Raw genomic sequence first — 22,557 nt, 5'->3', positions numbered from 1 at the left:
GAAATGTACCCAGCCCCACAGCCCTGACACCTCTTCCTTGAGCCCCGCTTTGGTGACCATCCCCTGCCGGGCGAGGGGGATGCTGGTGGGGAAGGGGGGGGATGTGTGCACATTTTGAGTGAATTTGTGGTGCATCTGAGGCGGGGTTTGTTGCAGTCCCGTTTTTGTGGGGTCCCTGTGTTTGCAAGAGGAGGATGGGAGGACTGCAGAGGCGGGTGGCTATGCTGGAGGGGGGGCCACATCAATAGCTCCCATATACACCGTCTTGTCCCTGTCTTTACTGGTGAGGCAGTGGTTCTGGACTGGTAAATACTGGTTTAAACCAAAACCAAAACCCCCAGACGCCTGACTCATGATGTCTTTTAACAAACACAGGAAGGCTCCCCCTTGGGTCCCCCCCCGCACATATGGGGTGCTGCCAGGCCTGGGGACAAGGGGGGGAGGGGGGAGGGAAGGCACCCACACCAGGACAAGGGCAAGCAGATTTTGCTGTACTGAGGTCCCTAGTGGGAGTGCATCGCGCTGTGCTACAGGGGGACGTGTCCCCTCACTGGGGATGCTTTCACCCTGGCTGATAAAGGGGTGCCCCTTCCCCCTCCCACCCCTACTCCCTCGCCCTCAATTTTGCACAGGAAGAGGCCGAAGTAGCATCACGGAGGGGAGCAGGGTCACCCTACCCCCTCTCCCCCCGCTCTCACCCCATCACCAAAATTGCTTTGCCAGCCCCACCGGCTCAGCCATGGGGTGTCCCCAGTGTCCCAGCGGTGGAGCTAGGGGGTGGAGGAAGGTTTTTTCCGCTCCTTCCCAACCTCCCCCCTTACACTGGTGGGGGATGAGTAGAAGGTTTTTCTGCCCTCCCCCCCCCTTCCCTGCCGGGCTGTTTTTACCAGGAGGGTACAGGATGTTCTCGCAGCTCCTTCTCCCCAGCCTCCCTCCTCCCTTTCAACCCCCACTCCCCGCCCCCCACCACTCCCCGCCCCCCCCTTTCCGCCAGCTCTCGGCCTTCACCTCTCCTCCTGCGTGCTGCTTTAACCCTTTTTCCTGCGTTTTCCCTTTTCTCACCATTAATTTCCTTTTGAGATCCGCAAACGTGCAGCTGCAGCTCCATTTCTGACCATCCTTGCACCCCCAATTCACAGCCCTCTCCCCCCACCCCCAGCACCATTGCAAGGTATGAGGGTCTCCAGTGGGGTGCCCACCCGATTGCCATCCTTTCAAGCCTGGGTGCACCCTCCCAACCCTGACACCGCCTCACATCCCTCCCCTCCCCCCCCCCCCCCCCCCCCCCCGCGAAAAAACAAACGGAGTCCAGAATAGCGGGGGAGGGTTGTTTCTGCAGCCTTCACCCCATGGGCAGGGGGTGTAAGAGGGGGGAGAATGTGAATGCTTTTTGCAGGGTGCCCAAACTGCCCTGCACCCCAGCAGAGGAGGAGCCCATGCATATAGCCCTTAGCTTAGAGCAGTGACTTCGGGGGGCCAGGGGGTAGCAGGCTCCAGGAACAGCCTGGTGCTCCCTCACTCCAGTTTGCTGCAGACTGGTGCCATGTGGGGCCTGATTCTGTAGCAGGGGCAAGGGGGGGACTCCTTGGGTTTCTGTTGGAGGTTGTTGGGGGGGGTATGTGCTCTGGGAATGCACCCAAGGGGCTTCACAGAGGCATTTTGGGGTGCACAGGAGTATTTAGGGAAGCCCAGAGGTGATAGGGGTACCCAGAGATGTCTAGGCATTCCCAGAAGTGTTATAGGGTGCCCAGAGGTGTTTAGGGGTGCCCCAGAGGTGCTTGGGGAATGCCTAGATATGTCTATAGGTGCCCCAGAAGGGTTATAGGGTGCCCAGAACTGGGCATGCCCTGAAAATGTTCAGTGGTGCCCAGAGGCAACTGGGGCTGCCTGTTTGCTTTTGGGGCTGGGTTTTCTCTTTTTCTCCCCCTCCAGAGGCCTTTCTCCCACCCCCCACACCGCCCCCTTTCAAGTCAGGGCATGGCAAGGCAGTGACTGGTGCAGCCAGAGGGGTGCTAGTGGCTCATTTCAGGGTGACTTTTAGCTGGGGGTAGCCCCTTCATTTGCCAGGCAAGAACTGTGGGGACAAAGGGTGATGCTGAGAGGGACACCTCAGTCAGCTCTGGGGGCTCAGGGAACCTGAAATCCCAGGGGATATATCCCAGTCTACCCCATGCCAAGGTAGGACCCCTAGGCCTGCACCTTGCAAGCCCTTACGGCAGGTCCAAGCCATGGGGGCACAATGGGGTGCTTGCTTTTCCCTCTCCCATGAACCAAACTGCATCCCTGAGGCACGTGAGGGTTCATCCTGAGCCTCCTCGAGGGGGTTTCCTAAATCTGGGCCAGGTTTGCACTGCCCTGGGGTCTGGGGATGGAGATTTCAGGAGGCTGCCCTCCCAGGCGTGGCAGCAGGGAGCAAGCCTTCTAGCAACTGGAAAAAAAGATTCGTGGAAAGCTCTGGTTTGCTTCCTCTTGCCAAAACCCATTGGTGAGGACTTTTCCTGGCCTCTCCAGCTTGGCCTGCTCCAGACATGATGGAGGGAATAATCTCAGCTCTGCTCCTGTTTCTCTACTGTGGTGATTCTTTTTCTGGGGTTGGAAGAAGGGAAGGGTTAGAGTTAGGGGATGGCAAGGATCATTTCCAGGGACCCCAAAATCTGGTGCTGAGGTATTCGTCCATTTTCCATCCTTGGGATTCACTTTGGGGCTGGGGAAATGACCAAGGTGGGGGGGCCTTGAGGATGCTCCCCCCATGCCAGAACAGCCCCTGGCTGAGGACTGCACAGCTCAGGAAACTGGTGGAAACTGTCACTGGGACATGGTGGCATTGGGGTCCATCCAGGCACTCTCAGCAGTCTCAGCAGTGGGGTGCAATTGGAAAAATCCTGGGGCTGAATGATTTTCACTGGAGGAATTAGTGTGATGCAGGGAGGTGGGGAGTGCAGGGTCGGCTGAGATAGATGGAGGCTGGAGACTGGGTGCTTTGCAGGGGGTGGCTCCCGCCAGCTGGGACCTCCCTTGCTGTGTATTCTAAGCATTAAAATCCCTGAAATGCTAGGGACTGGGGCTGGGGCAGTGGACTGGGGGGGGGGAAGGATACTGGGGGGGGGGAGGGTGGTTGTGAGGGGCTATTGCAGTGGTGCTGGGTATATGCCCTGAGGGGTACTGGGGGTGTTGGAGGGGATGCTGAAGGGAAGGTGTGAGGGTAGGGATGCCAGGGGTGATATTGGGGGAGGGAGGGGATGGTGGGAGACAATGCTGGGGGCGATACTGAGGAGTCCTTTCCAACCCCTAACATTCTATGGTGGGGGTCATGCCAGGGGTGATAATGGGGGGCGATGGTGGAGAGCAAGATGGGAGGTGATGATGGGGGATGATATTGGGAGGTTCTTTCCAACCCCTACCTTTCTGTGTGTGAGGATTATGCTGGGGTGCATGGTGGGGAGCGATGCCAAGGAGGCATGCCAGGGTGGCGTTTGATACTGATGGGCATGCTGGGGCGGTAGGGGGTGATACCAGTGGCCCCACCAGCCAACAGGGACTGAGCAGGGGGACAGTCCGCTGCGGGGGTCTCACCAGCAGTAGGGAGGGGCTTTCCTGCCTGCGTGCTCGAAGGCAGTGGGCAGCCCCTGCAAAGCCCAGGCACCCCTCCCGCCCCCATCCCGGGCAGGGCCGGCGCCGCGGAGCCGTTTCTCGCACACGCACCCCGGGTGCTGAGTCAGGCTGTTCCCGGCGCTCCCGCGGCCGGTACATCGCGTCCCCAGGCCGGGCGCTGGCACCGTGCCCGCCGGTCAGCCCAGGGCCGCTGCGAGCAGGGGCAGCGCCGAGGCCGGGGAGGTGCGGGGGAGGGGCAGTGAGGGGGATGAGGCTCTAGCGCCGGCCTGGGTCAACCTTGAGCATGGCCCTGCCGGGTGCTGAGGCCCTGCTGGGTGCCGTGTCAATGCTGGGGGCTGTGTCCCTGAGGGTGCTATATCCCTTCCAGGTAACATGTCCCTGCTGAGTGTCATCTTCCTGACTGGTGCTTCCTCACTCTGATCGTCCCCAGATGCCCAACAAACACTAGGGCAGTCGGGGGCTTTGAAGGGTGTGGATCCCTCCAGCACCCCCTTCCACACAGCACAGTTGAGCATCCCCAGAGGTGCTGCACCCTCCACCACCCCTACACCCAACACAAGGGGAAAAGTGCACTTGCACCCCCTTATACCTCCTGACACCCCAATGCTGGCAGGGCAGCTGGGAAGTCCCAGCCACCCTCCTCCCAGCAGAGGCTGGTACAGTTCATTACGTCCAGACCGGAATGTACTTTGTGTTAGAAGTGGCTGCAGGCCAGGACGGCAAAGCCGGACTTTATTTATCCTCCCTGCTCTGGCCCCGCTGCATCCTGCCCTCACCCAGATCTCTGGCAGGGCTGGAGTGAGTCCTGGTCCCTGCCCACTCCCCATCAGCACTTATCTCCAGTCCTGGGGTACAGGGGGTTTCCCCCTTTTCCCCAGGGGTAAATAATAATGGAAAATATTAATGTCCATTCAGCTGTTAAGAAGCTGTGTGGGAGGAAGAGCCTGGGGAAGGTGAGGATTTGAGGGTGGATCCAGACTGGAGGTGCCCCCTGCTTGCTTTCATGAGGGATATTGAAGCAGGGGCCAGCATCTGAATCACAATCCAGAAATGTATGGTTGGAAATGCCCTGGGGATAGGACCAGCCTTGTCCGTGCTGCTGGATGGGGCAGGCTGAGGCCCGAGCTGGAGCAGAGTGTGCTCCAGGGGTCTCTGCATGTGCCAGGGATGCCTCAGTCCCTTTGATAGGAAAAACTCCATTGCAGGAGTCATAAGGCCAAGCAAGGTGAGGGGATCACTGCTGGAGGAGGGATCAACCCAGGCTGAAGCAAGCTTCTCCCCCCAGGCTGGATCCAGCTTCTCACCCCAGGCTGGCTCCACCACAATATCCAGTATCCCCCTCCCAGGGCTGGATCCTGCCATGTGCTTCCAGCCATGGCACCAACATCCTTCCTGTGACCTATCCAGCAGGAAGATTTTTGGGAGGACTTCACACAGAAAGCAGCTTGATGGCTACTTTTACACCCTCAGTCTCAAGCAACCCCATGCCAAGTGGGTGGTCTTGCCCTGCTGCCCCCACCCTCCTGTGTGCCCCCAAGGTCCCCATGTCCTCACTGTCTGTCCCTGCACAGCTGCACCCAGGGCTGGTGGCAAGGACAGGGACAGGGTGTCCTCCTGTTCTCCGCTGCCTGTTGTGCAACACCCAGTAGCACCTCCTGTAAACACCCAGCTCCTCACAGGGCCCCTGCCACTCTGTACCTCCTGAGGTGACAAACCAGCCCCTCCAGGAGCTACACGTGCTGGGAGGGTGCCCATGGCATCACCAGGCTGCAGAGAGCTGCTTTGCTCCCCAAAACGGGCAGCAGGTGGATGTCTGGGTAGCAATGGGAAGGCTGTATTGGATTCCTTCAGGAGGGGATCCTACATGAGTCACCCACCCTGGGGCCATTGCTTGTCACCCAGTGCCAGCGATTTGTGCAGGCACATGTGGAAGGAAACCGGGAGCAACACCATTTCCTGAGCTCTCCAACACACTCCAGTGATTCACCAGTGCAGCTCTGAGATGAGAGGCCGAAGTGGGGTGACTCCTCTCCTCCCTGCACTCTCCAGGCAGATTAACGCTGGCTATTTTTAGCCAAAGACAAGGATGAATAAAAATATCCCACATTTAATTGTAATGTTCCTTTTTTTCTCTCTTTCAGGAACTGACACTGCCACATCACACAAGGTGCTCATGGCTGGCACAAGGAAGGACATCACTGGTGAAATAGGGTCTTGAGGTTTTGCTTCCCAGTTCGGGGGGGGACTTTCCCCTGGACTACCCCCCATCCTTTTAGGGCCAGATGATGGTGGCACAGCAGGCACAGGGCTGGGACAGGATATGTGCAGCCAGCTGGATGGTAAGGGGGAACAAGCAGTGCCCCTGGCAGCCACCCGTGATTATTTATGGAGCGGATTTCCTCCAGGTTGTGTTACAGGGATGGAGTTCAAGCATCCTCCCCCCGAAAAAACTGAGTGAACTGGAACCTGGCACGGGTATCACAATGATTTGGAAGGTGGCTTTAAAATCCTGCCCTAGTGCTCGCTGCTCACAGGGGTTTGTTTTGTTTTGTGGGTTTTGGTTGTTGGGGGGGTTGGGGGTTTTGGGGGGTGGGGGTTTGGGTGGCTTTTTTTTTTTTTTCTTTTGGTTGGTTGGTTGGTTTGGGGTTTGTTTCTGTTTGTTGTTTGTTTGTTTGTTTGTTTTCTATGAAACAACAAATTGCCCATTTTAGGAGTGCAAAAGCAAGCCAGTCTGGACACCCCTGTTGCTGCCATGGACCCCATGGGTGCCCATGGGGTGATGCAGGGGGTGGGGTACCTGTGGGGTGTTGCACGGGGTTGTCTGTGGGGTGATGCTGAAGATTGGGACACACGTGGGGCGCTGTACAGGGTTGGGACACCTTCAGGGGCATTGCACGGGGCAGGCTGGTCCTGTGTCTGGGGTCTGGGGGGTCCTTGGGGCTGACATGTCCTTGGGGCGGGGGGCTTGTACCAAAGTTGCCCCTCCCCTCCCCCCCCCCCCCCCCCCCCCCCCAACAAGGGCACTGCTCAGGGCTGGGGGAACCTTGGAGGACTGCATGGAGCTGCACCCCTCACCCCCGTCAGGTCTGGGCCCAACCTGGGGGACATTACGTAGTACAGGGAAACGCCGGGGGCATCGGACGAGGCCGGGGAGCCCTCTCAGGGCACTGACAGGACCGAGACCTCCCTGGCACATTGCACAAACGAGACCCTCTCCCGGGGCACTGCACGGCGCTGCGGATCCCTCGCGGAGATCGTACAGTGCCAAGACCCGGCGTGGTCATCGCTTGGGACCAGGACCCATACCAGTAACACCGCAGGGGCCAGGACTCCTGCAGGGCCATCGAGTTGTACCGACACACACTCCCCCGGGATATCGCAGGGAGCTAGAAACCCCCCAGGGCCACCACACAGCACAGAGACGCACCCCTCCCCCGCGACACCGCAGGCAGCGGGGATGTTCCCCGGTTCCCGCACGGCTTCGCCTCCCCTATCCCCGTCAAGTGCCGGGGCCGGGCCGCGGCGGGGCGAACGCTCTTGATTTGCATAGGCGGCTGCCAGAGCTAGTCCGAAGGCACAGAGGGTGCCGTGGCTGAGACGGTCAGGCGAAGCGGCCAATGGGAGGTGAGCCGGCAGGCGGGGCGTGGCGGCAGGGGAGACTCGCCGGCGCGGTGGCGAGTCGCCAGTCGGAGCCGGGCGGCGGAGGAGGCGACAGGTGGGTGCTGGTGTGCGGCCCTCGGTGGGGCTGGGGGTCCGGTGAGCCCTCTGTGGGTCCCTGCGTGGGGCTGGGGGGAATTCTTTGTTGTTGCCCTGTGTGGGCCCCTGCGTGGGGCTAGGAGCCTTGCGTGAGTCTCCGTGTGGGGTTGGGCGGATCCTGTGCGGGGCCGAAGACCTGGACTGTCCTGTGTGGGTCCCTCTGTGGGGCCCGGGGGGGAGGTCTGTGCGGGACTACCTATGGGCCCTGGGAGGGGCTGGGGGACTGGGGTGCACTGTGTGGGCCTGTGGAGAGGTCGCTCTGGGGCTGGGCGGGGATGTCACGGTGGGGCTGGAGAAATAACATAGTTCTGCTGTTGGGGGGGCTAGCGTGGGGCAGTGTGGGGTTGAGGAGAGGCGTGCGTGGGGCAAATGGAGCCTGCATCGGGGGCACTGCCTTGAAGTTGTGTTGGGAAGGGGTTGGTGTCACCCAGCTGTGGGGTGAGGATGGGATGGTGGTCCCCACCTCACAGACACCCCCTCCAGTGCAGGCAGAATGTGTGTGGGAGTTAACACAGCGGTGCCTGAGGACTGCTCTGGACAATGGGCTGCACTAGTACGGGAACAAGGTGGCATTGGCTGGGTGGGGTCCATCTCCTGCCATTTGTGCCAGCAGGAAAGTGCTTGAGGAGGGGAGGGGGTTTTTCTTTTTCCCACTTTCCCTCACAAACCGAGGCCCCTGTACTGGGCTGTAACACCCCTGCCCTCCCCCCCACTGCCACCTGCTAGAGCACTCTCTAACCTGTTTGCCTCAACCTGTAGTTTCCCTAGCAGTAGGTGGAAGTGAATCCACAACCTAAATAGTACTTTTTAGGCTTCTGCTAGTTTTCCCTCCACTCTGGGCACAAAATCTCTTTCAAAGCTTCTGGTTTTGAATTGCACTATCGAGTGAGCTGCTTCTTAACAAGGAAAGAGGATTTTACATGGCGAGCTCTAGGAGCTCGAGTGGGATACAGCCACCGTCGGCGTGTCCCTGGCTGGCAGCTTCCAGCTGAGGCTCTGATCTGGCTTCTGTTGTCACTCCAAGCAAATGGGATTGTGCTGTTGGTGGTGGGGAAAAAAACCAACCAACCTTGAAAAATGAAAAGAAAACAATCAGGAGCTGCTCCTTTGGGGTGTCAGAGGTAGAGGTTACCTGATGTCTCTCCACAATGAGCTCTTAAACTCTTGAGGAGGATTTGGGACATCATTGGGTTATCAAATCCATCTTGGAAACTGGGACTGCAAGTTAAAAAAGCCAAGGTGACAGCTTTGTTGGCAAATGGCTCCTTACTTGAAAACATGGGGAAGATGTCCCCCTCCTGTCTCTTTGAAGGACTCATCCAGTTCTTTCAGCAGAGCTTCTCTCTGGCTTTTGGGAGCGGTTTTCCTGGAAGTGTGGTGGGTTTGGGTTGAGATCTGGTGCTGTGACAGGGAGATGCTCAGGTTTTATTTCCAACCTGCTATGCAAGAGATGGGACAAAACTACTGTGGGTGGACATGTGCTGTCCATGCAGTGGGAACGATGGCTGCTGCTGGCAAGGGGTGAACTGGGAGTATGGGACTGAGTAGGAGTAACCTTCCAGTGGGACTGAAGAGTTCTGCAGCCCATAGATTGGATGCTGGGGTCCTTGTCAGGGATGCTGGGATCCCTCAGTGGGATGCTGAAGTCCCTTGCTGGGGCTGCTGGAGTCCTCAGTAGGACGCTGGGTCGTTGGTGAGATGCGGGAGCCCTTGCTGGGGACGCTGGGGCCTTCAGTGAGATGCTATGGGCCTCGGTGGGATGCCGATCCTCAGCCCCATGGTGTGATGAGCACTGACAGCACCTTCTGGGTCGGGTCGAGGGCAGGATGGAGCTGGGTGCTCATGGCAGCTGGAGATGATAGGGTGCTGGCAGAGGAAGGGGTGACTGTTGACTTCTTGGCGGGGTTGGGGTTGGTGCTGGTGCCAGAGAAAATCCAAGATGACGTGAAGCAAATAAAGCAGCAGATTCTGGACAGTTAGGGAGAAGTTGCCTCATCTGCTGAAACTTCTGGGGAGGGACTATGGCATGGTGCATCTTCTGTGGTTTGGGGCTTGAAGGACACAGCAGGACCAGTGCTGGAGGGGCTTGTGGGGGAGGGCTGGCACAGTGCTGGTCCTGCCCGGAGCAGAGGGCTCTGCTGGGATGGCACCTCCTGCAATTACTTTTTCTTTTGTTTTAACTTAATAGAAGCAAATAACTGTCACTTCCTGAGGCTGTGTTTGCCCAGCACATGCTGGTATTCTGTTGAGGTTCTTGCTTAGTGCCTTTAGAGCATCTCCCCACTGGGATGAGCCAGGAAATAAGGACAATTTCTGAATAACCCCCAAACTGCATCTTTCAGGACCATCACATTCTTTACAGTGAGGGTGGTGAGACACTGAACGGGTTGCCCCGGGAAGTTGTGGATGCTTCCTCCCTGGAGGTGTTCAGGGCCAGGCTGGTTGAGTCACCATCCCTGGAGGCATTCAAGAGGGGATTGGACGTGGCACTTGGTGCCATGGTCTAGTCATGGGGTCTGTGTTGATAGGTTGGACTCGATGATCCTCGAGATCATTTCCAACCTTAGTTATACTGTGATACTGTAACTTGTTCTAGTTGGAAGGTGTCCCTGCCCATGGCAGGCTAGTTAGAACGAGGTGATCCTCAAGATCCCTTCCAAGCCAAACCATTCTATGAATCGACGAGCCACCTGCTCAGGGAGGTAGATGGTGGAGTAACCCTCCCTGGAAGCATTAAACAACCCAAGTAGATGTGGCACTTTAGGATGTGGTCTAGTCATGGAGGTACAGGGTAGAATGTTGGACTTCATCTTTGAGGTCTTTTCCAACAATGATGGTTCTGTGGTTCTAGTTAGATGGGCTTAATTACTGCCTTGCAGAAGTAAGTGTGCTGTGAGGCTCAAGGTGCACAGCTCCCTAAGGCTGGCTCAGCGGGGCAAAACTATCCCATAAAGGATTTGGAGAATGATTTGTTCTGTGTTATTTCTGCTTTTTAGTATTTGCTGTTCCCTGTCAGTTCCATACATTTATATCAAGTCGTTGCAGCCTCTTGAGGGAGCTGTGGGGCTTTACCCCTCTCCTGCTCATCACAGAATAATAACCACCTTTGTGTGGGGGACCTTCTAATGTCCTTTAAGGAATGACCATGAGTAGCTCAAATGTAGCTTGTTTGTCTGAAGCTGATGACCGTTTCCCATCATCAGGAAGTGTGATATAAATAAGGATTTCTCAGCTTGCAAGTGAGTGTGTTGGGAAATAAGGAAAGTTGCACTAAAAGTAACTGTCAGAGGATGATGAGGGACTGCAATCAAATCATCTCCTGCCTGTGATGTCCCTGCTTCATAAATGTTTGAGTTAGACATATTTGGGAAATCAGCTTTGTTACAAGTATTTTCTGATTCAAGTGAAGAGTGTGACCAGCAGGTTAGGGGAGGTCCTCCTCCCCCTCTACCCTGCCCTAGTCAGGCCACATCTGGAGTACTGGCTCCAGTTCTGCACTCCCCAGTTCAAGAGAAACAGGGAACTGCTGGAGAGAGTCCCACAGAGGTTGGAAAGATGTTGAGGGGCCTGCAGCATCTCTGTGAGGAGGAAAGGCTGAAAGCTCTGGGACTGTTGAGCCTGGAAAAGAGCAGCCTGAGAGGGGATCTGGTCAGTGCTCAGCAGGGGCCAGATTTGTTGGTGTTGCCCAGGGACAGGACAAGGGGCAGTGGCCACAAACTGGAACCCAGGAGGTTCCACCTGAACAGAAGGAGAAAAGTCCTTGGTGTGAGGATGCTGGAGCCCTGGAGCTCTGTGGGGCTGGCAGTGGGATGAAGGTGATCCAGCAGCAGTGCAGGCATTGTCCCCAAAGCTGCAGCATAGAATTGTAGAACAGTTTGGGTTGGAAGGGACCCTCTGCAGCATCCTTGTAGCCCCCTTCAGGTGCTGGCAGGCCACTCTAAGTTGTCCCCAGAGCCTTCTCTTCTCCAGGCTGAATAATCCCAGCTCTCTCAGCCTGTCCTCCTAGTAGAGGTGCTCTAGCCCCCTGATCATTTTTGTGGCCCTCCTCTGGACCTGCTCTATCAGAACCATGCCCTTCGTGCATTGAGGGCTCCAGAACTGGACATGGTACTTCAGGTAAGGTCTCACCGGAGCAGAGTCAGAGGGGCAGAATCACCGCTCTGGATCTGCTGATCATCATTCCCCACAGACATTGTCCTGGGGGATACCAAGGCCTCTGTGGGCAGGAGTTAGCCCAGGAGCTTGGGGGATGCTCAGGGCAGGGGAATGTTTCAGGGATGCTCAGGAGAGGGTAATGGTTGGGATGATGCTCAGGAAGATGATCTAGGGGAAGACGCTTGGGAGGGGATGTCCTCAGGGGCGTGCTTTGGGGAAAGATGCTCAAGGGGGACACTCAGGGGATGCTTGGGGTGATGCTTAGTGAGATGCTCTATGGGTGGTACTCGAAATAGGCTGAGGGGGATGCTCAAGGCATACTCAGGCGGATGCTTCATGGGTGGACGCTGAGAGGATGCTTGAGGGATACCAGGATTTCCCTGGGCAGGAGTTAACCCCGAAGCAGTGACCAGCCATGGGTATGGGAGAGCTGAGAGTTTGGTTGGGTCCCCAGTGAGTCACAGTTCATGTGAGCACACTGGAGGCTCTTCAGGGTGCTGGTCAGCTAGAGCAGCTCTGTTGGCAGTTTGGGTTTTGGTTCAAAGAGAAATTGCCATGACTGGCCCACTGGGGCTGAGCTGCTGGCACAATGTGCACGTTGGCTCAATCCATGTGAGTCGTTCAGTGAGTGAACACTCCAGTTTTGTGGCTTTTCCCTTTAAATGAGAGGGGGAAATAAAATGGGTAGGATTAAAAAAAAAGAGTTGTTTTTTTCTTTCAAACTGTGGTGTATGAGCATAAGAAATGGCACGTGGTGTCTGGGTGCATCTCTGTGTGGCAGGATGAAGCTGAGGATTGGGTGGAGTTAGTGTCAGGTTGAAGAGTTTTATTTTCTCTCTGCCTCAAACTCCATCTCCCCATGTCTCTGTCTTCAAGTGTCTTCAAACACTTCTATCCAAGGAACATCACTGCTCCAGTCCTCACCTGCCTCTTGCACAGGGATGGTTGCTCAGCAAGCAGGTCTTGTGTTAGGAAAAATCGTTTTCTCCATCAAAGGGGAAGTGAAACCACAGTGGGATAGTGGAGAGAGCCCAGTGCATCAAGGGCTGGTGTTGGGGATGGTGCTTCCTGGGATTTGGGGATGAGAAACCCTAGGATTTGATGGGGTGCTCAGTAGGATTTGGAGGTGATACAGGGATTGGGATGGATGCTTACTAGGATTAGGAGAGATACTCACTCAAGGCCTTGAGCAGCGTGGTCTAGTGGGAGGTGTCCCTGCCCCCGCCAGGGGGCTGGAACTGGATGATATTTGAGGCCCCTTTCACCCCAAACTGTGCTGTGGTTTGGGGGCATCCTCAATCTAGTGAGCAATCCTAATTTGGGGTGATGCTCATTGGGACTTATGGGGATGCTTTCTGGGGCTGGGAGTGATTCTCACTAGGATTCAAGGTGATGCTGACTGGGACTGGAGTAATCATAGAGTCATAGTATGTCTTGAGTTGGAAGGGGCCTTAAAGCTCATCCAGTTCCAGCCCCCCTGCCATGGGCAGGGACACCTCCCACCAGCCCAGGTTACTCAAAACCTCATCCAGCCTGGTCTTAAAACACTTCCAGGCTTGGAGCCTCCACAGCTTCTCTGGGCAACTTCTCTTATAGTGAAGAACTTCTTCCTAATGTCCAGCCTAAACCTACCCTGCTCTGGTTTCAAGCCCTTGCCTTGTCAGGCAGTGATATTTAGCAGGCTTTGGGGTGATTCTCTCCAGGATTCAGGGCCCCATGTCTCCTGTGCATATGGCTCTGCTAGTTTTTGCTGTGACCTTTGTGTTTTACAGCAGGTCCCTCCTGTGTTGCAATCCAAAGCCTTTCAGGCCATGGAAGCAGAAGTGCTTTGTGCTAGGTGGATCCTAACAAACCAGCCTCAGAACAGCCAGCTCTGGTTTTTCCATCCTGTTAACTTTCACCCTGGCTTTCAGCAGCAGTAAATGTTAAAAGAAGTTGGACAGAGAGTAGCTCTCTTTGTTTTGATGATGTAAGATGCCATTTTATGGAACTGGCCAGTCAGAGCATCTTGGGGCTGCAGGGAGCTGAGGAGCTGCCTTGGGAGCATTTGTCCATGGGCTCATCACTCCTTTCTGCCCATGTGGAGCCTGGTGTGCAGCTTGAGGCTGCCATCTCCGCTCTCCCTTCTGCTTAAATCCTGTTTTTAGAATCCTGTGCATGTTGGGGCTTATTTCATTATTATTTTTTCCCTCTTCTTACCAGCTGTTTGTGTGACATCCCCCCTGTGTCCTCAGCTGGGCACCTCCCTGACCCCATTGTGGACCTTCAGACCTTGGCCAGCGATTGTATGGTGGTAAGGTGAGAGCCCCTCAAAATCTTCCCCAGCCTTTCTCTTCCGTCCCCCTCTGCATCTCCATTTCCCTGCCCATGAGCCTCCTCAAGGGATCTGCATTTCCATTTGTTTCCATTTGGAGCTGGCAGGTTCCTGGCATGCTGATTTCTAGGAAATGTGGCTGAGGACAGTGATCTTGGTGAAACCCTACGTGTGTGATACCTGTCTGTCCCTAGTTTGGGGTCAGACACTTGCATCACTTTCTCTGCTCTGGGTTTTCCCTGACTTCTTCAGGCTGAAAGATCACAACATCTGTTCAGAGAGGGAGACAGTGAAAAGAAAAGGCCTGGGTTTATGGTGTGGAGTTCTGTGCAGCCAGTGCTGGAGCTGGACAATCTGTGTCCTCCGCTGGGAGAAAGAGCAGATTGGCCAAGGGAAGGCTGCAGCCGTTCCTGCTTCTGAGCTAGCTGATCAAGGGGTCTGTGTTGGTTTGGCTGGGAGAGGGTGGGTGGGGTTGTGCCTCTCCCAGTGAAGCACACGATGTGCTTGTGCAGGAGAGCTCAGGAGCCTCCCTGTTTCCTCAGCTAGAAGCTCTGAAGTGTTTTGTGTTAATTAACACTGCTGTAGCTGGCACTCAAAGGAGAGAGACTGTCCAGATGTTGAAACCTCTGAGGCTGAAAACTTCTTTTCAGTGACAGATTGAGCAGCCAGGCTGAGTTTTTGGATCATCTAGTAAAACAGGGAGTGACTAAAAGCAAATGAAGGAAGAACTCCAACCTCTTTCATTTAGCTCCGAGGGGTAACTGCCCCACTGCAGCGCTTGGGGTGGGTAGGGGTGGCAGCTGTGGTCCCCAGGGCTGCACAAGGGCCCTGGACACTTGTCTGGAGGTACAATCTGCCCCCAGCATTGGGCTTGGAGCTGGAACAAGGGCACTTTGGGGATTTACAGGCTCCTGCAAGGAACTTTGCTTCAGAATGGGAAGAATCAGGCTGTGCAAAACTACCTGAGCTCTACAGAACTGCCCCAAATCAGGAAAAACCTTCCTGTCATCTGTGCACAGCTTCCCTAGGGCTCTGGAGTTCTTTAAGCACCTCAGCGATTTTATTCTCTGTGGAAATACCTTTCTTCTGGGTGGCCTGGGGGAGGTTTAACCCTTCCCCACCCACCCCAGGGCAGGGAAACAGCATGGCTGTGGGCAGCAGGGAGGATGGTTTAGCCTGGCTTCCTTTAAAACACGGAGCTGTGGGTAACAGCTGTGAGAGAGCGAGCAGGATCTGCTTGGGCTGTCAGAAACACCCAGAGGCTTTGTTAATGAATCCCCTCCTGGTATCCAGAGCACACACGGTGCCACAAGGAGAAGGTCCAGGCTCTGGCACCTCCAGTGAGCCTGCACGGCTCCCTGCCACTGAGATCTCAGGGAGCAGCAGAGGTTTTCTTTTTCTTAGGACTGTGTCATAAATTCAGTGGGATTTTGGCCCCCAGCCAGCCTCGTCCTGTTGCTCCGAACCAGAGATAAGTGGTGCAGTCTTCTCCCTAACCTACTTGGAGCTGTTTCTGCTGGACCAAGGAGTCTCCAGCTCTTTCATAACATGGACCACTTCTTAATAGCCAGTCTTGTGGGCTCCATCCCTCCCACTGCTGCTGACGCAGAGCATCTCCCCTCCCGCTCGCCTTGGCCAGCTTCCCTGGATGACTCCACTAATTGCTTACGTAGAAAAATAATGAGGAGGATGTGTGTGTGATGTATTTTTAGATGTCTCTTGGTGGGATTCAGCAGTTGGAGAGACAGAGCCAGCACCTCCCCATCCATCTTCTGCATCCCCAGTGATGGCTGCGTGGTGGACCTCAGGAGATTCTGCATCGGGAGGTGGCACTTCTTACACAAGCTGCTCCTCCTTTTTCATTTGGTTCGTCTTGGGGCCTAATAAGTGAGCTATGGGTGCTGCACACCTGGTGCTGTGCAGGAAGCCCTGAGACAGCAGCACCACCACGTCCTCACTCATCTCCATGATAGTGCCCATGGCTCGGGGACCATCTCAGTGCCACAGTCACAGAATCTCAGGCTGGTTTGGGTTGGAAGGGAACTTCAAAGCATGTCTAGTCCAACAGCCTAGAGTCGGCAGGGCCATCTGCAACTAGAGCCCCAAACAACCTGACCTAGAATGGTTCCAGGGATGGGGCATCTCCCACCTTCTTGGGCAACTTGGACCAGGGTCTCAGCACTCTCAGTGTAAAACATTTCTTCCCAAGTAACTGATGGCAGGTTTTCCAATCTAGACACATTTGGCAGGTAAGTCTCACCAGCAAAGTAGCTTTTTTGAGTGTTCTTTCAGGTGTTCCCATCTAAAACCTCAGCAGAGTCAGGGGAAAGGCAGCAGAAGCAAAATCTCATTAACTGTTACCCCAAAGCCTGTGACAATCAAGCATTGCAGCAGATAGTTCCCTTGTTTTTCTCTGTTTCTTCCATTGCAGGACTCTGTGTCTCGGTGGCTTCCGGTGCCAGGGGTCGGGGGGAGCCAGGCTCCAGCTCTTCCCTTTCCAGCTGGGTGCGAGGAGGACAATTCTTCCAGCACAAGCTTACCTACCTCTGCAGCTGAAAAGATCCTTTATTTGCTCCTTCTTTTTTGTTTTAACCCTTGAATGAGTGCATGCATGATTTCTCCTGCTGGTTGGCATCAGCTTCCCCACCAAAGGCTGTGGGAAAGTCCTGCAGTTAGAGTGGTTTAATGGATCTGGTTTCTGTCTTCTGCACCCCGGTGGTGTTGAATTCTCTGTCTCCTTGATCACACGGTCACGCAGCAGTGTGGCTGCCAGGAGAGCCTCACACTCCCCAGGACATCGTCAGGAAATAGAGGGTTAAGCCAGAAGGAATTAGCTTTTTCTTTCTTTTTTTTTTTTTCTCCTTCTTTTTAAGCAGGCACCATTGGAGAGAGGTGGCCTGGACCAGACCCATGGCTTTTCAGGCACCATGGCCACTCGTGCAGTGGTGGTGGGAGCACTGGGCTCCAGTTTGTCCCCAACCCACTAATTTCTTAGTGTCTTGCTGTGAGGTTTATCTTTTATGGACTCACAGAGTGTTAAGGGCTGGAAGGGACTTTTGGAGATCATCAAGTCCAATCACAGAATACAGCTGGTTGGAAGAGACCTCAAAGATCATCCAGTCCAACCCTTGACCCAGCACTGAAGGGTCAAAACTAAGCCACGTCCCTAAGTACCAGGTCCACAGCTACTTAAACCCCTCCAGGAATGGTGACTCACCACTGCCCTGGGCAGACCAATCCCCCTGCCAAAGCAGGATTATGTAGGGCAGGTCACACAGGAATGCATCCAGGTAGGTCTTGAATGCTTCTATTGAAGGAGACTCCACAACCTTTCTGGGCAGCCTGCTCCAGGGCTCCGTCACCCTGGCAGTAACGAAGTTTTTCCTCATATTGATCTAGAACTCCCTGGATCCCAATTTGTCTTCATTGCCCTTTGTCCGGTCGCTGGGCCTTGCCCCTTCTTCTTGACACCCACCCTTCAGATGTTCATAAACATTCATAAGATCCCCTCTCAGTCTGCTCTCTTTATCCAGCACAAGGGTTGGGATTCTTTGGATTGGCTTTGCTTCTGGAGAAACATCTTGCTGTGCATTCAGGTCTCTCCATGCAGCGTTGCCTGGCACTTGGAACCTGCTCTTTCCTTTTGGAGTGTCCTTCATGGGCAGGAGACAGCGAGAATTGCCTTACAAACAATAGATAAATGGGTCACTCCCTGTGGGAAATGATCTGGAGCCGTCTAAAGTAGCTCACAAGGCACATGTTTGCCTGGTGCACATACTTCTAGCACCAGGTTAGTGGCCATCAGTCCTTTCTGTCTCACCCCTGGAGTTCTGTCATCGCTCCTGGTTTTGCCTCTGCTCTTGGTGGCTGCTGATGTAGTTGCTTCAGAGTGTGTCCAAGTGGGTGCTCAGCAGAGCATCTGTGTAGAAGATCCCAGTGCTTTGGGTGCAACACCCCAGAATGAGCTCTTGCATTTTCACCTGGTGTAAGGAGTTGGCTGGCTGGAAAGCGCCTTCCGTGCTGGTGCTTTTTCAGGTAAAACTGCTGCAGAAAGAGCCATCTGAAGCAATGTTGACCTAGGGAGACTGAAGATGAAGGCTGGCAACCTCCACCATTGTGGCCAGGCCGAGATGTGGGGCTGTTCCCTGTCCCTGGTTGATGTGGCACCTCAGGGTTTCCTGTGCCCTGTGGTTTGGCAAAGTCTGGGTGGCCCCTGGGAAGGGATTTTCCGCTCTGCAAGCTTGAGATGTGCTCAAAGCTTCCTGCCCACCCCCCTGCTGCTTTTCGTTAACCCTTTCCTCTTCTAGCACCTGCTTTGCTCCTGCCTGGCTGATGGAGTATGTGCCATGTCTCTCTAGGTCCAGGGCTTATGCAAGGAGACCATGACCACCGATGAGGCCACTAAGGGTGAAGGGGAGGTGCAGGCCACGGCTCTAGCAGAGCGCGGGGAGGACATCACACCAGCTCGAGACCGAGGGGTCCTGAAGGTGAGAGAGAGGGGTCAGGGCTGCCAGGAGGGTCCTGCCTGTTGTTCTGTATTTTGGGATGCATGGTCACCTTGGTGGACTGTGTGGACATGGCACTTTTTATGTGGTTCAGTGGCTGTGGTGGTCCTGGGTTGATGGTTGGACTCCATCTTAGAGGTCTTTTCCAACCAAAACGATGCTGTGAATTCCATGTAGCACTCCCAGGGCTAGGTGACTGATTTGGGCTCTGTTCGTTTGAGAGGTGAAGGAGATGAGCACCACTCAGAATAGAGAACAGGATAGTGGTTGAGACTGATGGGTTGGGGCTGCTCGATGAATTTCGCTGCTATTGTGTTCCTAATCAGATCATTAGCTGTAAACCCACAGAGCATGTTTGTGTGTGACTCACAGATGTTAGAGCACATCACTGAGGTCATCCAGTCTGCTCCACAGCCCCTTTGTCACATTCAGGGCTGTTTCTGGATAGTTCTGCTCCCAAGCCCATGCTCTTCTCCAGTTGAATAGGACCTTTCCTCTAAGAATAGCATCCTCCCCTGCTCCATCCTCGGCTTGAGAACTGCTTGTTCCAGGCTGGAGTGTTCAGAGAGAGAGGAAAAAAAAGAAGTGGTGACAAGAAGTGAGCAGTGAAGTGACACCCCCTGAGAGCAAGATGTGTGTGGACAGAAACCCCACAGTGGCCTTCACTTGGGCTTTCCAACCATGATCTTTATTCAGATATATCCCTCAGAGGCTGGGTAGGTCTCTCTTCCCAGCCCTCTCCCAGTGCTGTGGATCTGCCCAGGGATTTATTTGTAGGGGCTGGTGGAAGGGCAGATTGAACTGGAATTTCTTGAGGCTTCACACATTTCTTGGACACCTCCAGTGGCAGCGACTCCACCACCTCACAGAATCACAGAGCATGGGGTTGGAAGGGACCCTCGAAGGTCATCTTGTCCAACCCTCACTGCAGTGAGCAGGGACCCCTCCAACTAGGGCAGGTTGCTCAGGGCCCTCGTTGGGTTGGACCTTGAGTGTCTCCAGGGATGGGGCCTCAACCACATCCCTTGGACAACTTGAGTATTTCATCACTCTCCTTGTGCAGAACTTCCTCCTGATGTCCAACCTAAATCTGCCTTGCTCCAGTTTCAAACCACTGCCCCTCGCCCTATCCCCACAGGCCCTTATGAACAGTCTCTCCCCAGCATTCCTGTAGGTCTCGTTCAGGTAGTGAGATGCTGCTCTAAGGTCTCCTTGAAGCCTTCACCTCCCTGGGCAGCCACTTCCATTGCCCAACAACTCTTTCAGGAAATATTCTTTTCCTAATCCTTCATTGGGTTTAGAGCAGCAGTAGGATGTCTGTGCCTGTGTGATCTATGGCTGGTTTAGATCCACCTGTGTCTGTATTACTACATATTTATGTGTAAAGAGTGAGGGAATGCTGGAGCACATCTGCAAGGACAGGCTGAGAGATTTGGGGGTGTTCACCCTGGAGAAGATGAGGGACCAGGGAGCCTAAAACCTCTCCCTAATGAGGAAAGACCAAGAGAACTGGGTCTTTTTAGTCTGGAGAAGAGAACGCTGAGGGTGGATCCCATAAATGCTTACAAATACCTGAAGAGTGGCTGTCAGGAGGATGGGAGCAGGCTTTTATCCAGTGATAGGACAAGGGGTAATGGTCACAAACTGGAGCATGATATTCCATCTAAACATGAGGAGGAACTTCTTAATTTAAAGGTGGTGGAGCAGCAGAGCAGGCTGCCCAAGAGTCTCCATCTCTGGAGACTTACAAAACCTGCCTGGACGTTGTGATTCTGTGTGACCTTCTCTAGGTGAACCTGCCTTGGCAGGGGGGTTGGATTATATGATCTCCAGAGGCCTCTTCCAGCTCCTACCATCCTGGAATTCTGTGATTCTTGCGACCTCTCAGTGCTTAAAGGAGCTGGTAAGAGCACTGGGGACGCTTGAGCAGGGCCTGCTGTGACAGGACAAGGGGTGACAGTTTGAACTCAAAGAGGCAGATTCAGGCTGGAGAGAGGGGAGAAATGTTTGACGCTGAGGGTGGTGAGACCCTGTCCCAGGTTGCCCAGAGAGATGGGAGCTGCCCCATCCCTGGCACCATTGTAGATGAGGCTGCTGGGGGCTCTGAGCAAGCTGTTCTGGCTGCAGATGTCCCTGCTGGCTGCAGGGGCGCTGGAGTGGATGGGCTCTAAAGGTCCCTTCCCAGCCAAACCACTCTGTGCCTCTAGGATACGTGTCTCTCTCTCCACATGCATCTTTGGCTGTCCCATGGCTTCTTTTCTCATGGGTGGTTTCCCTCTCTCAGATCATTAAACGAGCTGGCAGTGAGGATGAGGCCCCCATGATTGGAGACAAGGTGTATGTCCACTACAAGGGCAAACTGGCCAACGGCAAGAAGTTTGATTCCAGCCGCGATCGAAATGAGCCCTTTGTCTTCAGCCTGGGCAAGGGTGAGCACATCTAGGGCATGCTCCAGGGTGGGATGATCCTGGGGATTCTGGGATGATCTTGGAGAGGTTGGGATGACCCCAGAGGTGCTGGGATGATCCTGGGGAGGGTGGGGTGAGTCTGAGGGGGTTGGAATGATTCTAGGGAGGCTGGAATGATCTTGGGGAGATCATTCCAGGGCTGGGATGATCCCAGTGAGGGTGGAATAATTCTAGGGGGTCTGGCATGATCCTGAGGAGGCTACAGTGATCCTAGCAGGGCTGGGATGATCCTGGGGAGGGTGGAATGATCTTGGAGGGGTGAGACCTCATTGCAGAACAGGATGGTCTCAGCCCTGCTTTAAGTGACTTCCAAGGGTGGCCTTTTTCGGGTGCTCTCCTTGTAGCACAGCACCGAGGCTGGGGGTTTCTGGGGTGGCTGCCAGTTGCTCCCTTGTGCCTGACATCTGCCTCCCTCGCTCGCAGGCCAGGTAATCAAGGCGTGGGATATCGGGGTGGCTACCATGAGGAAGGGAGAGATCTGCTACTTGCTCTGCAAACCCGAGTACGCCTACGGCTCCGCTGGCAGTGCCCCCAAAATCCCTTCCAACGCCACCCTCTTTTTCGAGGCAAGTGAAACCCATGCGTGGATGAGCTCACTCGCTCCCTTCCTGCCTTGCCAGCCAGCTCTGGAATCCAAATAAAATCCAAACCCCAAAGCAAACAACAACACAAAAACCAGCTTGGATTCCTGAAACGTGTCCCTCTGCTCCAGGAACTGCTGCCAGGGTTTTCTCAGAAATGTGTCTGAGCTGGGAGGCTAGGACTGAAACTGTGGCTGGGGAGAGCCCCAGTGCGGGGGAGGTGGATGGGGTGGGGGCAGGGGGAGCAGGCAGATTCCCAGTGTAAAAATGCACATGGGAGGGAGAAAGCAGCTGGGAAATGCCTCTGGGTGCTAGAGTCTAACGAGCGCTGCCAGGCGGTAGGAGAGCTAAGGTTTTGGCAGGGTGAGCTGGCTGGGCAGGGCTTGTTGGGACAAGGCAGTGGGAAGGGAGGAATGCATCCTAAAATCTGTCCTAAATTAAAGTTCAGTCTTTCTAAGCTGTGGGTCAGAAATGGTCTTGTCAGAGAAGGAAGGGAAAACTCCTGCCCACGCTGGTCCTGGGCACCTTTCACACCATCTCCCAGCAGCAGCTGTGCTGCACCCAGGCAGGCTTTAATAGAGTTATTTTCACTGTTACTCTGTGCAGAGCTTCAGGTATTGGATGTGTCCCAGTTTCTAATACATTGGGTGGATTATGCTGTGGCTTGGAACTGGGTTTTATGGACAACTTCTGCCTGTCAGCTAAATGGAGAATGAGGATGAGCTGCTGCTTTGAAGCTCTTTGGTTGTTCTTTTCTTCTTCCTTCCCCCTTCTCCTTCCTCCTGAACTCTGCCCACCTTTTCTTTGTGATTTGATCTTGTAGATCGAGCTGCTTGACTTCAAAGGCGAGGACTTGTTTGAGGACGGAGGGATAATCCGGAGGATCAAGAGGAAGGGAGAAGGTTACTCCAACCCTAATGAAGGTGCTACAGTGGAAAGTGAGTGATGGCCTCTGGAGGGGTGAGCCTGCCCCAGAGCAGCCCAGCTTCCTTCTCCCTGGTACTGTAGAGCTTGTAGGTAGCTTTGCGTCCTGATGGGATATGCTTTTATCCATCTGGAGGCTGGACAAGATGAAGAGGGGCTGGGAGAGCAGTGGGTCACTGCCTGCTCAGATGCTGCTATGAGCTCTCCTTAGTGTGGCCCCAGAACTGCTGGTGGGAAGGGTG

The 22,557-nt window shown here is 54.8% G+C and overlaps 1 protein-coding gene across 4 annotated transcripts in view; it reads left to right on the top strand.

Moving 5' to 3' along the window:
• Positions 1–7,240: 7,240 nt before the first annotated feature.
• Positions 7,241–22,557, top strand: part of FKBP5 (FKBP prolyl isomerase 5) — a 28,482-nt gene continuing 13,165 nt past the window's right edge. Inside the window, exons 1-6 of one of the 4 annotated variants that reach the window (XM_068159889.1) lie at positions 7,241–7,327; positions 13,726–13,821; positions 18,196–18,324; positions 20,627–20,771; positions 21,234–21,376; positions 22,215–22,329. In XM_068159889.1, the coding sequence (XP_068015990.1) occupies positions 18,220–18,324; positions 20,627–20,771; positions 21,234–21,376; positions 22,215–22,329 (508 nt within the window). In that variant the 5' untranslated portion in view covers positions 7,241–7,327; positions 13,726–13,821; positions 18,196–18,219. Of the gene's footprint in view, positions 7,328–13,725; positions 13,822–18,195; positions 18,325–20,151; positions 20,246–20,626; positions 20,772–21,233; positions 21,377–22,214; positions 22,330–22,557 lie in introns of those variants that run through there. The other 3 variants (XM_068159888.1, XM_068159890.1, XM_068159891.1) reach the window with 3 other exon arrangements.

Source organism: Melanerpes formicivorus, unplaced genomic scaffold (assembly GCF_026170545.1).
Source record: "Melanerpes formicivorus ecotype bairdi unplaced genomic scaffold, bMelFor1.0.p_v2 SCAF_46, whole genome shotgun sequence".
NCBI classification, from domain to species: domain Eukaryota; kingdom Metazoa; phylum Chordata; class Aves; order Piciformes; family Picidae; genus Melanerpes; species Melanerpes formicivorus.
The sequence above is the reverse complement of the archived record's forward strand: the minus strand, read 5'-3'. Positions and strand labels throughout refer to the sequence as shown.